The 15362-nt window shown below is 38.7% G+C and overlaps 1 protein-coding gene across 2 annotated transcripts; it reads right to left on the reverse strand.

Annotated features, from left to right (window-relative positions):
• Positions 1-6368: 6368 nt before the first annotated feature.
• LOC102703278 (heat stress transcription factor A-3-like) lies at positions 6369-9584 on the reverse strand. 2 transcript variants are annotated; one of them, XM_006647264.2, is made up of 2 exons: positions 9012-9584; positions 6369-7707 (listed from the first exon to the last, which is right to left on the reverse strand). In XM_006647264.2, exons 1-2 carry the CDS (start codon positions 9381-9383, stop codon positions 6589-6591), a joined length of 1491 nt encoding a protein of 496 aa, XP_006647327.2. In that variant the 5' UTR covers positions 9384-9584; the 3' UTR covers positions 6369-6588. The 2 variants fall into 2 exon arrangements, 1 of the variants encoding a protein (XP_006647327.2); XR_005811146.1 differs by lacking the exon at positions 9012-9584 and adding an exon at positions 8618-8997 and having other exon boundaries at positions 7622-7707.
• Between the last annotated feature and the right edge of the window lie 5778 nt (positions 9585-15362).

Raw genomic sequence — 15362 nt, forward strand, 5'->3', positions numbered from 1 at the left:
GAGGAGGAAGAAGAGGAGGAAAGACGCCGTAGGTTTGTCGTGCGCGTTGTACAATTATTGGCAGACGCGAGGAGGGCCACGTGTGAGGCGGCGCGGCGCGCGGGACAAGTGTTAGGGCGCGGCGCGCGAGATCCATTGGCGCGCGTGGAGCACACCGCACGGTACGATCATCTGTAGCCAGGACACGTCGATTACTGAGCTGCAGGTGATCGCGACGAGGGTACTGGGTACGTAATATCGCGATCATCGCGGTGATAATTGGCTCTACCACCGGTAGAGCCCGACAAGGATAAATCACGGTTTGGCTCCATAGATATCATGGGAATTCAAAAATTTAAAGAAAAGAATATTAACATAAAAAAAATTCATAGCGATATATCGTGATAATCATTATATACGGTGTGGTTTCATGTAAAACCACGACTATTGTTTTCACCAAAATCGTGACGATAATCGTTACTTACTGCATGATGATTACTCCCTACCACGTGGTTTGACTTCTAAATCACGATGATTTTATTTAAAAATTTTGAATTCAAATTCGTGCTTTTTTGCGTGATTATTATCGACAATTGTAGTATCACGGGTTCATGATTTTGGCATATGAAACGATATAAGCGGAACCCGACCTAATTGCGATTCATTTACCATAGTACGACACACCAATAACTGTTAATTACTCTCACCGTACTGTAATATAAAGAATTTTTAGAGCTAAATATGGGTATTAAGAAAGGTTGTAAACATGGTATCAAGAAAGTTGATAAAATTAAATGAGAAATACTATGATATAGAAAGCATGTGAAAAGTTTTAGCGTTGGTGTTAGAATCTTGCGATTGGTTGAAAAGCAAACATACGTGTAGAATCTATCATATTTTGGGACGACTTTTGAATGCTAGTACAACCTCATCTCATCATTTTGCTTATAGTAAGCATAAATGAAACAATTTATTAGCAATTAAAGATAATTTTGGGTAAAGTTTTTACTTATGTGTTCCTATCATTTTAAAAGCAATTGCTATAAAATAATCTACAATAAAAAAGATCTAAAATCAACTCTAAAATTAAGCTTTAAAATTTAAATTTTAGCATATGCTTATATGAAGTTACCAAAACGATGAATCCGAAGTTGTTACATTAGGATGAAGGTGGTAGGTAAGTTGGCGTCCCAACCAACGTTTACCTTACCGTGGAGACCTAAGTCGTTGTCCGGTGGAGCGATTATCTCAGTTTTATGCCGTCATAATCGTCGCTACCGCGATAATCACAGTAACCGTGGTGGCTTCTCTGTGGATTTGGTAAACGCTAATCTGAACTCTCTAAGAGCCATTGTGTTGCTCCGTTTTGCAGGGAAGCTTTGTATGAACCCTGGGACTCCTCTAGAGTTCTTCATAATTTTTCAGGGGTACTCCGTATTTTCATTTCCTCCCCAGTGTGCACATAGCATTGCAAGGGACATCGAGCATGGACATCAACTAACAAGAAAACAAAGTTACATCGCCAAGTTTTTTTTAGAGCAAATTCATCTTTAGTGTGGGGAGATAAGTTTTGTCATCTCATTGCCACGTCACGCGGGTGCTAAATTTTGTTTGTTTCCTTGTATTGTCTAGCATATTAGTATTATCAACATGGAAAGTCATGGTGCGCGAGCAAGCTCCATGCGACGTGAGTACCTGGAGAAGACTCACTTTGCATACTTTCAGTTTTTTTAATCTTTTTTCTACTCCATGGTTGATGTGTTGAAGTAGGAAAAACTTTCTATGCAGAAAGTCTCTTTTTTTATATTAAGACCCTTATCTTTTGACTATTTGTCTAAAAAAGTCAAATGACATATTTATGAACAAAAAATAATCTGAATAAACTTGTATATACATGCTCTAGTCTTCTCACGATCTAAAAGCAAATGTGGAAAATAAACAATGATGAAAAAAAATCTCAAAATTAATTCTAGGATTAAAGTTGAAAATTTAAATTTTAACTTATAAGCATAATTAGAAGCGAAAAAATAAGGCCATAAAACTCTTCTCAATCACAAGATTGATTTTGAATTTATTTTTTAAAAAATATCTATATAGTAGATTTTCTAAAATAGTTTTTTCCTGTACAAAATTCTTTGTTACATTCAAAGTTTATAAATAGAAAATTTTCTAATCTAGAAATATTTTTTGCTTGATAGATAAAAAGGTTTATTAAGAAAGTTTATGCAGTTTGTTGGCTGATTTCCTAAATGCATATAACTTTAATGCATATAACATTGGTGTGATTGTTTAGCTTATTAAGGAGCCAAACAACATATTTATAAATAAAAAATATGAATAAAATTTTTATATATGCGTTCTTAGCGATAAAGAATCCAATGTTGGAAAATAAAATACGATGAGAAAAGCCCAAAGTCTACTCCAAATTTAAGGTTGAAGATTCAAATTTAACCTTATAAGCATAAATAAAAGCCACAATATTTTATAAAATCAAATATGTTTATGATATTATGATAGTACATGTTGAATATAATCACGTATACCATTTATTTTGTATTTAAAATAAGCATTTAAGAAATAATTGCTCGTCGGGATTTTAGAAGTTTGATTAAATCTTGTTTGAAATGACAAGTATTTTTAACCTAAGGGAGTGCTAAATAAGTAAATAACGAACAGTGGACTGGTTTCAGCTTAAGGAATAGCGGAGCAGGGGCACTACAACGAACAATATATTTCAACTGCAGATGAAAGAAACACTCAAAATTTTGAGGTAATAAACATATAATGCATTTCTTGCCACATGAATTATGATGGCAATCAATAGCATAACTGAATTAAGATCTTAATTCTTCTCACAAGAGTCATATCCAAAACACATGTCCAACTTCAAAATTTAAACATCAATATCAGGTTACAATAGTGGCAACTATATTCCAGGCTGCTATTTGAAAATGTTGCCTCGCGAGTTAGCTTTACATACTTAAAAAATAAATACATTAGACGCATATGTAAGAGAAAGAGATAGAAGATAAAAGTTATAATCAACCTTAACACCTTATAACAAATATATTATATATGTTGACTTTAATATAAGTTTATAACTAAACTTATTATATTAAACTTGCTTTATGGTAGCAGTAGTAGCTCACTGCCGTTATTGCAGCTGTGGGGTTTTCATGCAAAAAGTCAAATGCCATATTTATAAAGAAAAAATAATTTATAAATAAAATTTTTATATACGTATTCTTAGCGATCTAAATACCAAAGCTGAAAACTAAGTCTCGATAAAAAATTTCAAAATAAAAACCACAAATTTAAATTGTCTTATAGGCATGATCATAAATAAAAAGATGGGTGCGAGGATGATTCAGTGATTCACTCTTAATGGAATCCATCTTTCTTAGCATCGGACGTGATCAGATTCTAGTTTGCTTACACAAACTGACAAACGTGTCATTTTGCAATGACAGAACCAGGTCAAAATCTCTTTCTAGGACTTGCCCAGGGTGATATGCCGTAAGCAGAATCTTGACAACGATCACCAGCGTATTTTACCAGGAGCCTTATTTTTTTTCATGTTTTTAAGCCAAAATTTAAATTTTGAAAGCTAAATTTATAGTTTATTTTGAGGGTTTCGTATTGTAGTTTGTCTTCCAGCATTTATTTTTATCTCTAAAAACATGCATATAAGACTTTTTAAAGAGGTATAAAAGTTTTACCTATAAATTATTTTTTAATTATCAATAAATTATATCGCTTATGCTTAATACTCTCTCCATTCCAAATTAATCATCATATAAAGTCTAGATACAAAGACCAAGAATCTATTTAATTAGCATTGAAAAACTAAAGTCACAAATCTAAAGCTGCATATATACATATATAATCGGGATTTACAAATCACATCAAAGCTGATTGGATAGACGTATGTAAGGATTGTAAGCATTTAATGTGCGTGTTAACCAAATATTTTTCACATAATAGACTTTGCTCTCTTAGAGCATCTCCAACAATTCATCCATCGTATCCTCTAATAAAAGTTGAGCTCTAGCAGAACATCTATCTCATCATCTATTTTTGGATGTCATCCATATTAGGAGAGATAACCTCTATATTTAGATGCTCTCTCCAATCCTTCAAATAGATATAGAGGATGTCATATATATATATATATATATATATATATATATATATATATATATATATATATATATATATATATATATATATATATATGATCTGCTGGAGTACAGAGGGATATTAAGGATGAAAGTGTTTTAGATGATTATCCAAATGAAGATATGGATGACTAAATTTAGATGAGTTGTTGGTGATGCTCTATATGATGACCAATTTGAGATTTTTAGTTTTTTTATATGATGATCAATTTGAGATGGAGGGAGTATAAGCTAAAAAAGAAAAAGCGGTAAGAAGTTATGCAGCATGCTGCGAACGCCGGATAAGCTCGCAGGTTAGTTGCAGAAGATTATATATTTGGGTCGTTGGGCACGCGGAGCCGTGCTGGGGGGAAAAGCGACTGACGCGGTGGAGCTCTCTTCTGGGGCGGGCCGTGCCTGCGGAGTTACGACGGCAATGGCGGTGGTGCGCAACAAAACAGTGGTGGAGTGGAGCTGCCCCCCGGTTCATTTTCGAAATAATTTGGTTGAACTGTCTGCCTCGTCTCGTCTCGCTCTGCTTGTCCCAATCGTACGATGCAATGCAACCAAGCCTGATAAACATGTTTCTCAGGCTAAACGATGCGTAAACGTTAGCATCTCGGTTTGCACAGTTTGTTGCTTCCTCCGGTTCAATAATATGTTCATCGTTTCTGACAAGGACATGGTCATAGAAAAACAGCTGCAATCACTATTTTTATTACAATATATATAGAAATATCAATAAATATATTATTTTATTGAAGTGATTATACTTTAAAAATAAATATTTCAAAAGTTACTCATAATCAAATTTATAAAAATTTGATCCTAACCTTGTCCAAAACAATAGATGTTATAGAACCGGAACATAGCCCGTTCGGTATGAAGGAGGGGTTGGATTAGTCATCCAGTGCGGAAAACGTCGTAATAGATTAGTATATGATTAATTAATTATTAATTATTAAAAAAATATAAAATAGATTAATATGATTTTTTAAAACAGCTTTCATATAGAAAATTTTCAAAAAAATACACCGTTTAGCAGTTTGGGAAACGTGCGCGTGAAAAAGAGAGGATAAGTTAACTTATGGGGGGCTACCGCCCATTATGAACTACTATACGGACAGATGAAAATGGAAATCCTGCAACCTTACATGCATTGCGAAACTTTGAATCTACTCATGAAGTATCAGTTTTAGTGATCATCTTAATTAGTGTCAGCATAAATGATAAATTAATGCTCCTTTGTTTCATATATAAGATTTTTGGCCATGTCTAAATCCATATATTAATCAATGTTTATTATCAATACAAAAGATAAATTAATGCTCCTCTGTTAATCAATGTAAAAAATTTGTATGAATTTAAACGTCTCGCTAAACGGAGGTGGTAACTTTCTATCGCGAGCACGAGAGTTTCCATTCTTTCAGGAGGATTTCGACCTTCACATGGTTTCTGCTACCCTTCTGGTAGCGAGGCATTGCTAGCAGTTCTACCAATAATGATGCTGCCTGGCCTAGCTAGGCCGTTAAGAGTTGGGGGATTTAAGGATTAGCTTACTCCCTCCTTATACACGTTTAACTATTCGTCTTATTTAAAAAATTTACATAGTTATTAATTATTCTGATATCATTTTATTTGTTGTTAAATATACTTTTATGCATATATATAGCTTTACAAATTTGAAAAAAAAATTAAATAAAATGAATAGTCAAATGTTTATAAAAAATTTAACGGTCTCAAACATTTAGGAACGAAGGTAGTGCTTGGCTATGAATGGTGTGAGCTAGGAGTCCGATGAGTGGGTTTGTTAACAAAACAATGCTTTGGGCAAAGTATTAGGCTTAGTTGAGTAAATGCATATGGAATATACATTTAAATATCATTTTCTTTCCAAGAATCGTTTTCGGTATTCACTTGGATGACCAAAATCTCCATTCCCTTGTTGTCTAGTTAGACATGTAATTCAATATTCACGCACCCAACAGAGTTTGGAGCGCATGTTTTCTACGGAAAAGCCAAACAATTACCCACAGCTCATTTCATGAAAGTGTCAAAACGTGGACAGAGTGATAATTGGGGGGAAAACTGATGCTTCAAGCCATTCTTTTTAAGAATGGAAAAATGGCCTCGTTCCATTACCTCAATTTGATGACATTTTTGCCAAAATCATGAGAAGAGAATAGATTGTAGTCGGAACAGAAAGAATTGGCCAGAGCAACTGCTCCGAGCAAACTACACAACAATAATTTCCATTCAAAAACAGCTGGCCAAATGAACGGAAAACAAAAACATAACCATACTACGGCTTCTACTTCTAACTGCCATAGTGCGCATATCCAGTACTTAACAAGCCTCCTGAATATCAAATAACTGTAGCAATGTTCATAGCGAATTATAGTTTTAAGGTGGATAAAAGCATCAGGCCATACTCTCTCGAGTCATGGTTGATCTACGGATTCATATTTCCTTTCTGTTGCTGAAGAGCAGGGTCATCAATAACACACTTATCCAGCTGCAGCTCTTCCTCATCCAGTGCCTGAAAATCGAGCTCCCAGAATTTCTCAGGTTTATTGGTCATCTCCATCAGATAGGGATCACTAACAAGGTCACCATATGCTTGTTGACTAGTGCCACTGCAAGAACTTTGTAAAGCCGACGAAGCATCCACACCCCAAATTCCTTCATCTTCTTCATCCATTAATTTGCCTGCTGTTTGTAGCATGGTGGCTGGAAGCACCCCCATACTGTCAGAAAATGATCCGAGGCAATCAGCTTCAGAAGAGGGAGCATCCAATCCTGGAGACAACACATTCTTTAACTTGGATCTGCCAGTTGTGGGATCTTGGCCATGAGGACCAGAAGATGGAGGCATCAGTTCAACTCCACTACCAAGCTCAAGTTCCTCCTGTGTGTCAAATCCCGGAACCAATGCCCCGATGTCGACTGGTGCTTCGACTACATCAAGTCCTATGTTGTCTGGCAGCATGGCCAGATTGAGGTCACCGTCTTCCAAAAGGAAATTCTGAAGGTCTGAGATGTCATCATGTGTGGCTGGAAGGTCCAGGAGAGCAGGGGAACATGAAGGGAAATCTAAATTGCTCTCTCCAGTGTGTTGTGAGCTGGACTCAGGTGAGTCAAAGTTGCCATGTGGCACATGCTTGAGGAACTTCCTTTTCACTCTGGTGGCGTCGATTTCCTTTTGCTGCCTGTGCAGCTTAAGTTGTCTTACGAAAGTTGGGTTCTGGAGGAGCTTGGCCAAGAAAGAGACCATCTGTTTCTGCCGATCTTCCGCTGATTCTAGCCTCTGATTCAGCGTGCTCATATGTTCAATTGTCTGAAGGTGCTCTTGCTTCAGCCTGGCCACCTCCTGAAGCAATGCACTCTTCTCTCTTTTCAGTGTGTTGAGCTCAGGGTCCAAACTACATTCACCAGAAGTGCCAGTCTGCAGACTGCTTTGTTGTGTTGGCGAGGACCTGCGCCGGACAATCTTCTTCAACAAATGCTTGCTATGCTGTAGGAAATCTTCATGAGCGAACTCCCATCTATCAGCATGAACCTTGCGAAAACCCTGAGTACATCACGAAGAAAATGTTAACTATGACAGAGAGATAGCATGTATCTATACAAATAGAAGCTAGTACGAAAGCACTGAACATAAGTACAGGTCGCATTTGGTGCAGTCAAAATGGCAACGATTTGATGATATTGACTGTCATATACCTACCTAAACTCTAATACTCTTGTCAACAAATTAATTTCCACTTGTCACTGAGCAAGAACTGAACTTGTAAAGAACAAGCAGTCTATGTGCTCCTGACATGACTGTATCGTCTTCCAAAGAAACGGGCTGACCAGCAGCCAGCCAGTGTGACTGAATCACTGAAGAAATAGACCATTCCGTATGCTATCTATGTAGTCCCCAACTAGAAAACTGCAATCTATAATTTATGGCTATTGAACAAGATAGTTGAATTGACTGATCCAAACTACGCATACGCACAGTCACAGCCCCCACTTTTAAGTTTTAATCCAACTAGTGCAAAGAAAATAGGTAAACTTTGTCCTAAAATAATCAAACATGTGTTGATTGAAATAAGTTGACCAAAAAGGCTGCACCAAATATCCCTGTTCTCCAATATATGAAATGAAGTGCAATACAGCAACTGAACTACGAAAACCACAAAAAATGCTTAATTTAAGTTAGCTAAGAGCTATACAAACATCGGGAAACAGTCCTTGTAATTAGTACACTTGCATTATACCAAACCTGTGAGGGCAGAGCAGCTGGAAGAACATGCATATCCACATAGTGCGGCACAACACCGAAAAGAGAGAGGAGAAAAGAAGACTGCAACATTTGGCAGAGGGAAAGGAAACGAATTCGCAATACAAGCCTACTACTAATATAGACAACGAATCCTAGCTCTCAAAAGAATTGCAACAGAAGTGCGTATGCACATGTGGATCGTGGAGCTTACCTTCAAGCACGAGCGCGGCGCATTCCAGCAAACGGATTAAGCTTGCCCATCACAGGATCTATTTCCTCAGGATTGTTTCTCTCATCATCTTAATCCAGTAATCCATTTTTCGAATTACATTTTCAAGATGCCGCACAAAAAGGAAAAAAAGCGGTACAAACTCTATATACATGTCAAATTTACATAAGCTTCTAACCAAAAAATACCCAAAAGAAGAGAGGAAAAAAAAATCAGCAGCAAGCCAGCAGCATGTTCGTCCGCATTCTACAGCTCATGGGTAAGAAAAAGAACAGAGTATCACAAGGGGAACAGAGCGCAGATTACATCACTGCAGATTGCATAAAGATGGTATCAATTGGGGGGGGGGGGGGGAGAGGATGGGATTGATACGCACATAGGTGTTGAGCTGCCTGACGAAGCTGGAGAAGTTGTTGTGCTTGAAGTGCTGCGGGAGCACGTCGCGCGAGAAGGTGGAGGGATCCCACACGACGAAGCTGTTGCCGGCGGGGCCCCAGGAGATGACCCCGTCCAGCCGCGGCTCGCTCACCAGGTCGTACGTCTTGGAAAGGAACGGCGGCAGCTGCGGCCCCTGCTGCAGCAGCGCCTCCAGCGGCCGCGGCGGCTCGTGGTGGGGCGGCACCAGGTGGTCGTCCAGAGGAGCGAACGGGGACGGCGGCGACAGGTGCAGGTGCAGCGGCTCGGCGTCCTCCAGCTTGGGCTCCAGCAGCAGCGCCGCGTCCATGGCGGCGGAGGTTGGAGGGTCCATGGAAGAATGGGCGAGGGGGGAGGCGGCGGGCCGGGGGATTTATAGGCTTCGGGCGCGAAACCGACATACTGTGCAGCACGGCGACGGGCGGCCCGCGTGGCGGCGAGGGGGTAGGGAGCAAGCCGAGCCGGGCGTGGCGCGCGTGAGGGAGACGGGAGACCCTTCCCCCTCCCCTTCCTTTCCTTTTTCTGGCAGGGGCAGGGGCAGGTGCAGGTCGCGGTGATCTCGGCGGGGCCCGGCGGGTGGATTCCGCTGGCCAGCCACCACTTGGCGTGGCGGTGGGTCGCCGAAATATCTATCCCGCGGGTGAGGTGAGGTGGGGTGGTTTGCTTGGCGGCGAAGAGAGAGAGAGGATGGGGATATTTTTTGTTTCGCGGGAACAGTTAGGGCATTCCCGGGTTCAGGTGGGCAGTGCTGTTGCTGTGCTTCCCGAGTGGATGGGCCAGTAGGCTTTTGGGGTGGCGTGGGCGTGGGGCCCGTGCAAGATGGCCCAAGAACGGAAGCAGAAGCAGTAGCACACGGGGGGAGGGAAGCGGGATGACGTCAGCGCGTGAGCCACGTACTGCTTGGAGCGCGCGTGCTCCCACCCACGCCAGCAAGGCGACAAGCAAACAGCTGGTCGCTTGCTATCAAAATATACTACGGTAATTGTTTAGCATGACTAATACAGTACCAAAAAAAATATTTTAATCAATTAAGTGGTTAATTTTTGAATTTTGAATTGATTATATTTTCTTTTGAATCATCTAAGTGGCTCTCGAATAATTGAAATGATTAAACTCACGACAATCAGTACAGAAATGTATATTTTTAATATGAATTTTGAATCCTAAAAATACTTATAAATGGGTTTGTTTTCTCACTTCCGAGGGAAAGGGGGTGTTTGTGTTTTATGTGCCTATATCATAATTGACATAAAATACTTTCTGAGATAGCTAGGTAACCCAAATCAATTTAAATTCCGTACCGTTGTGACATTTTCATACCCTACTCCTTGATGCTATTGCTCGCAAGCAAAGATGCCTCCGCCACTGCCTCCCACTTTGTGTTTTATGTTTCTATTGATCTTTGCCATAAAATTTTAGGGGTCTTTATGGGGCTTCATCGACTTTAGCGGGGTTAGCAGGGGCTTAAGTCCCTGCTGCCCCCATGTTACTGTTGAAACTATAAGCACATAATGATTTAATCTATCGCATAAATAAATCATGATATTGTAAAGCGAAAGCATGGCAACACATAGATCAACCAATATGTACAAATCTAATATAAATATGTATGCGAAATAGCTACACACGAATAGATTAAATAGATGCAGGCCTAGATTAAACATAATTGACATGTACCGAATGTTGTTTTGAAGAGGATTAGAAGCAGCACGAACGACTTGCAGCGTAGGATGTTGACGGCGGCAAGCCGCGACCGATCAATGGGGAAGACGAGCCGTCGTTGACGAACAGCAAGCAGTCGCACAGAGCGCTTCCCAAAAACCTTATTCACCCTCTCCCAGTGCAGGACTTCACGAGGACGACGCTTCCGGAGACCTGCTTTCCCGATCGCTGGTGCACGTCGCGAAGGGGACGAAGTAGACGACAGTGGCGGCGCAAGGTAGCGGTCCGGTATTTATAGGACGTGTGATCAGCACGCCTACCACGTCGTAACCGAACCGGATAGGCCGCGCGTAACCTATCCGGACTCTACGCTATCTCGCGCAAGAAATAATCCGATACGATAAGTTTCTAAAACTGATCACTGGAATTTCCGTTTCACGCAGCAAAACAAAACTGCAAAAAGGAAGCCGCATCTGCGCAAGCACGAGGAGCCAATTTTGGTGGACCATTTACGTGCATGTCGTACGCGCGCGCACCACCCGGCCCGTGCCCGTGCCCGAGCCAGGCGAGCGAGCGCGCGCGTGTGTTGCTCTATTTCCTTCTTGCTCAAGAGCTTAGAGAGCACTCTCCCATTTAAGGAGGTCTCACTCTCATAGAACTAGCGAACTAGCAAGGTGGTACTAAATGTTCTCATGCATGCTTTCATGAGGTGGGCTTTTGTGATTTTTCTAAGAATTATTTTACATATGAGCCTTAGCCCAATTAATAATTCCAACAGTTACATCCGCCCTTGCTAGCAGATGGTCTTTAGCCTCATTGGCACCATAAAGCAATTTATACAAAATTGCTTTTCAACCTAATAAACCCCCCATCCTTTCAAATTTAACAATTTTTTAATGTAAACGCAAGTTTAAAATTGTAGGTCCAAATTTATATATAATAAATGCATCATATCAAGTAGGTAAAACATGTAATACTATACACATACCTAAAATTCAAATGAATATGTATATGATGATGAGTAATGAATAACAAGTGATAACTCTACTTAAACGTGGGCGCCGGGTAAAATGTAATATTAAAATGAAATCGAAGACCTTATAATATTTGGCAAAGCTCGATTAAAGGTGACAGGCAATCAAAAGTTTGAAGCCAAACTTTTGAAAGAGATTTTCAGGTGGTGTTCAACGACCTCAATGAATTAAAATCCTTTGAAGTACGATCGAGTTATATACAAAATATAGTACCACGTCCATCCTTACATATTTGACGTCGTTGATTGTTTGACTATTCGTATTATTCAATTTTTATTCAATTTTTTATCAATATGTAAAGCTATATATATGCATAAAAGTATATTTAATAGTAAATAAAATGATATAAACATAATTAATAATTATGTAAATTTTCTAAATAAGACGAATAATTAAATGTGTATAAAAAATCAACGACGTTAAATATTTAGAGAAGTAGGGAGTGGTAAAATAGGTATTCATTGATGTTGGAAAACCGGGTGACGCCGCAAGCTTGGAGCCAAATATGCGAGCGAGATATGCACCAGAATAAACAGTACTCCTACGGGTAAGAAATGTCCTGGTTTCGACACCTGGCACGGTTTTTTTTTCCTTTTTCAGAAAAAAGCACGAGTTAACTATAGATGAACAATCCGATCGAGGATCGGTTCAATAAAAACTTTGTTGTGGGCCCTTACTATGATTTCGTTTATCCGGGCTGTCCCATTTGACCAGTAATAAGCATTTGCTACACCACTTTATTTTATTATGTCAACTTGACACTTTTTAGCACAGTGAAAAAGTTTTGATGCTCGCAAAAAACAAATAAACTTTATAAAATGGCGAATCACAGTGAAAGCAACAGAAAAGACGTGGCGTTCTACTGGGTTAATCATGAAGCTAGGACAGAAGGTAGGTAGGGTATCTCTCGCAAGAGATTCGGCATGGGGAGGAAGATCCCTAACGGGGCAGCTTCACAAGTTGACAAGGAGCAGAAGAGGAGGGCCAGATGAGATGAAGCTAGATGCGTCAAGAATAGGGGAGAAGGCCCCTGTTTGCCGACAAAATTGTTTGCATGCACCTTCACAGACGAGACCACGGAAGCCTACGAGCGAGCGGATGATAAGGATATCTTGGAAGTTGGGACCAAATTGCGTGCTCACGGTAAGTCTCGGAGTCCGTGTACAGCTGACTGTAAATTAATAGCTTATCTCTTTTCTCTCCTCTCTCTTATGTTTTTAAAATATGTTTATAGCTGACTTATAACCTGCTATGGTACCTGCTCTAAGATTCTAAAAGTTTTAACTACCAATAACTTTAGTACTTAGGTTAAAGATAATACGACGACATGCACATATTAGTCTTAAAATACGATAGACTAGTGGGCTAATGAAGATAAGAAAATTGTCTTATGTGAGACATGATTTTTATGCAATATACAAGAGATAACAGGAGAGCAATAACATTAAATTTTAATATGAATTTGCAGTGTTTATATTTGAAGAATAATGTCTAAACTAGTTTATTATAACGCGAAGGATATGAACAATATTATAGTATATTAGATTTTGAATTAGCTGATTGGCTGGATTACATCTGGGATTATCTGTGAAACGGCATGTAGCCTAGTGGTTGCAGTGACCTGAGTAGCACATAAAGTTATGAGTTTAAATCTTCATATGAGTATGAATTTCAGATTAAGTATTTTATAGGCTTAAGTCTCCTACTTGGGTTAAATTTTCAAAATTCTAAAATTAAAAAATAGCTGCATATAATCCAAGTGGATATAAAAGACATGTAAAAATACCCTTCAGTCAAAAAGAAATCTGCGGATTATTTACCCCGTGCCTCCGAATTGAAAGAAGGCTGGCTTTATCATAACTCATGGACTTCGACAGACTTTTGTTCCTCTCCTCGGGCACTTTTGTTATTCGAACACATTGGTAACCGAACACCGTTGTCAGAAAAAACCTTGCTCCATTATTCCTTGGAACAAAGCAAGGCAGAAGGTAAGAGTACAAAGCATTTTCTGACCACGGAGAGGTAGCTTGTGTTACCGTTCATTCCCTCCATGTTATAGTATAAGACTTTAGACATCCCTTCTTTCTAACCTATATTTTCTCATTCTTTGTACGCAAGCTTTTCGAACTATTAAATGGTATGTGCTTTGTAAAAATTTTCTATAGAAAAGCTGATTTAAAAATCATATTAATTTATCAAGTTTTTATACCTAATAATTAATTAATCATATGTTAATTTGCCATTACATTCTCCGTGTTGTTATTAACGCAACCGCTGAACACGGTTTTTCTAGGTTTACCTATATTTATCCATTAATTAGTATATATACTCATTCTAGACATAATTAAATGATATTTTAGACAGGCAATTAACAAAGAAAATAGGTTAAAATGTTTATCTCAAATGACAAATAATGATGACAAGAGGTAGTAGTTTATACATGTGTATAAATTCGTGTGTGTGTGTGTATATATATATATATATATATATATATATATATATATATATATATATATATATATATATATATATATATATATATATATATATCTTTGGTTTCTGCTCTTAAACATGGATGTGTTTTCGCTGTTTAGACATGAATGGAGTAACTCCTATAAAAACACCTGAAATCTATTTTAAGGGCCTGTTCGGCACAGCTCTACTCCAATATTTTTAACTCTGCTCTAACTTTTTCATGCCAAACATGTCCAACTTCAGAAAGTCCGAATCCGAAAAAATCCTGGAGTTGAAGGTCAACTCCACGTTTTTTCCTGGAGCTCCTCAATGGGTGCTCAAAAAACCAATCTTATCAACCAAAACATGGAGTTGAGGGGTAATTATCCACCAATACCACCCATTACACACGTACCCTTTCATTGAAGAAAAAACCCGAACCCCTCCTCGCCGTTACTGTTCACAGGTACTGTTTACCCGTGAACAGTAGCATCGCCGCCCCTCCCTGACCACCAAACCGTAGGGTGTCTTCGCCCCTTCCGTTGTTAGTGGTTCTCCATGGATGGCAGAATGGATCTCCCTAATCTTCGTGATCCCTCCAATATAAGTACTCTATAGTAAAAGGGTAAAAAAGTCATATCTCACTAAGCTCTTCTTTTTCTAGAGTTAGATACACGAATTTGCCAAATATGTACTCGGGATCCTGGATTTACGAAGTCTAGTGTTGTGAATCCTGGATTTATTGGTCCTGGAGTTGGAGTGCTCCCAAACAGGACCTAAATTTAAGATTTTTTAAGGTACCCTTAAATGATTGTGAGCCGTTCATTGCTTTGGATCCAACGGATATGATTTTATTATATTATACCGCTAATATGTATAGTAAAAATTTTATAAGGGTAAAATTTAAGCTAAAACATATAACTATGCGATAAAATGTGTGTTATATATTATTTTAAAATAGATAAATTGGTAAATATATCTTACCAAAGTTTGAAATAAAGTATTTAGTATACTTAAAATAGACATAAATTTTACTGCACTACTACCGCTGCAAGTAAAATGTATCATAACATTGCCCTAAATTTAAGGTTGGAAATTTAAATTGTTGCTGTACAAGCGTAAAGATATGTCGCTAGCTCACAGCTTCACTTCACATGTTACGA

Source organism: Oryza brachyantha, chromosome 2 (genome assembly GCF_000231095.2).
Source record: "Oryza brachyantha chromosome 2, ObraRS2, whole genome shotgun sequence".
Lineage (NCBI taxonomy): Eukaryota > Viridiplantae > Streptophyta > Magnoliopsida > Poales > Poaceae > Oryza > Oryza brachyantha.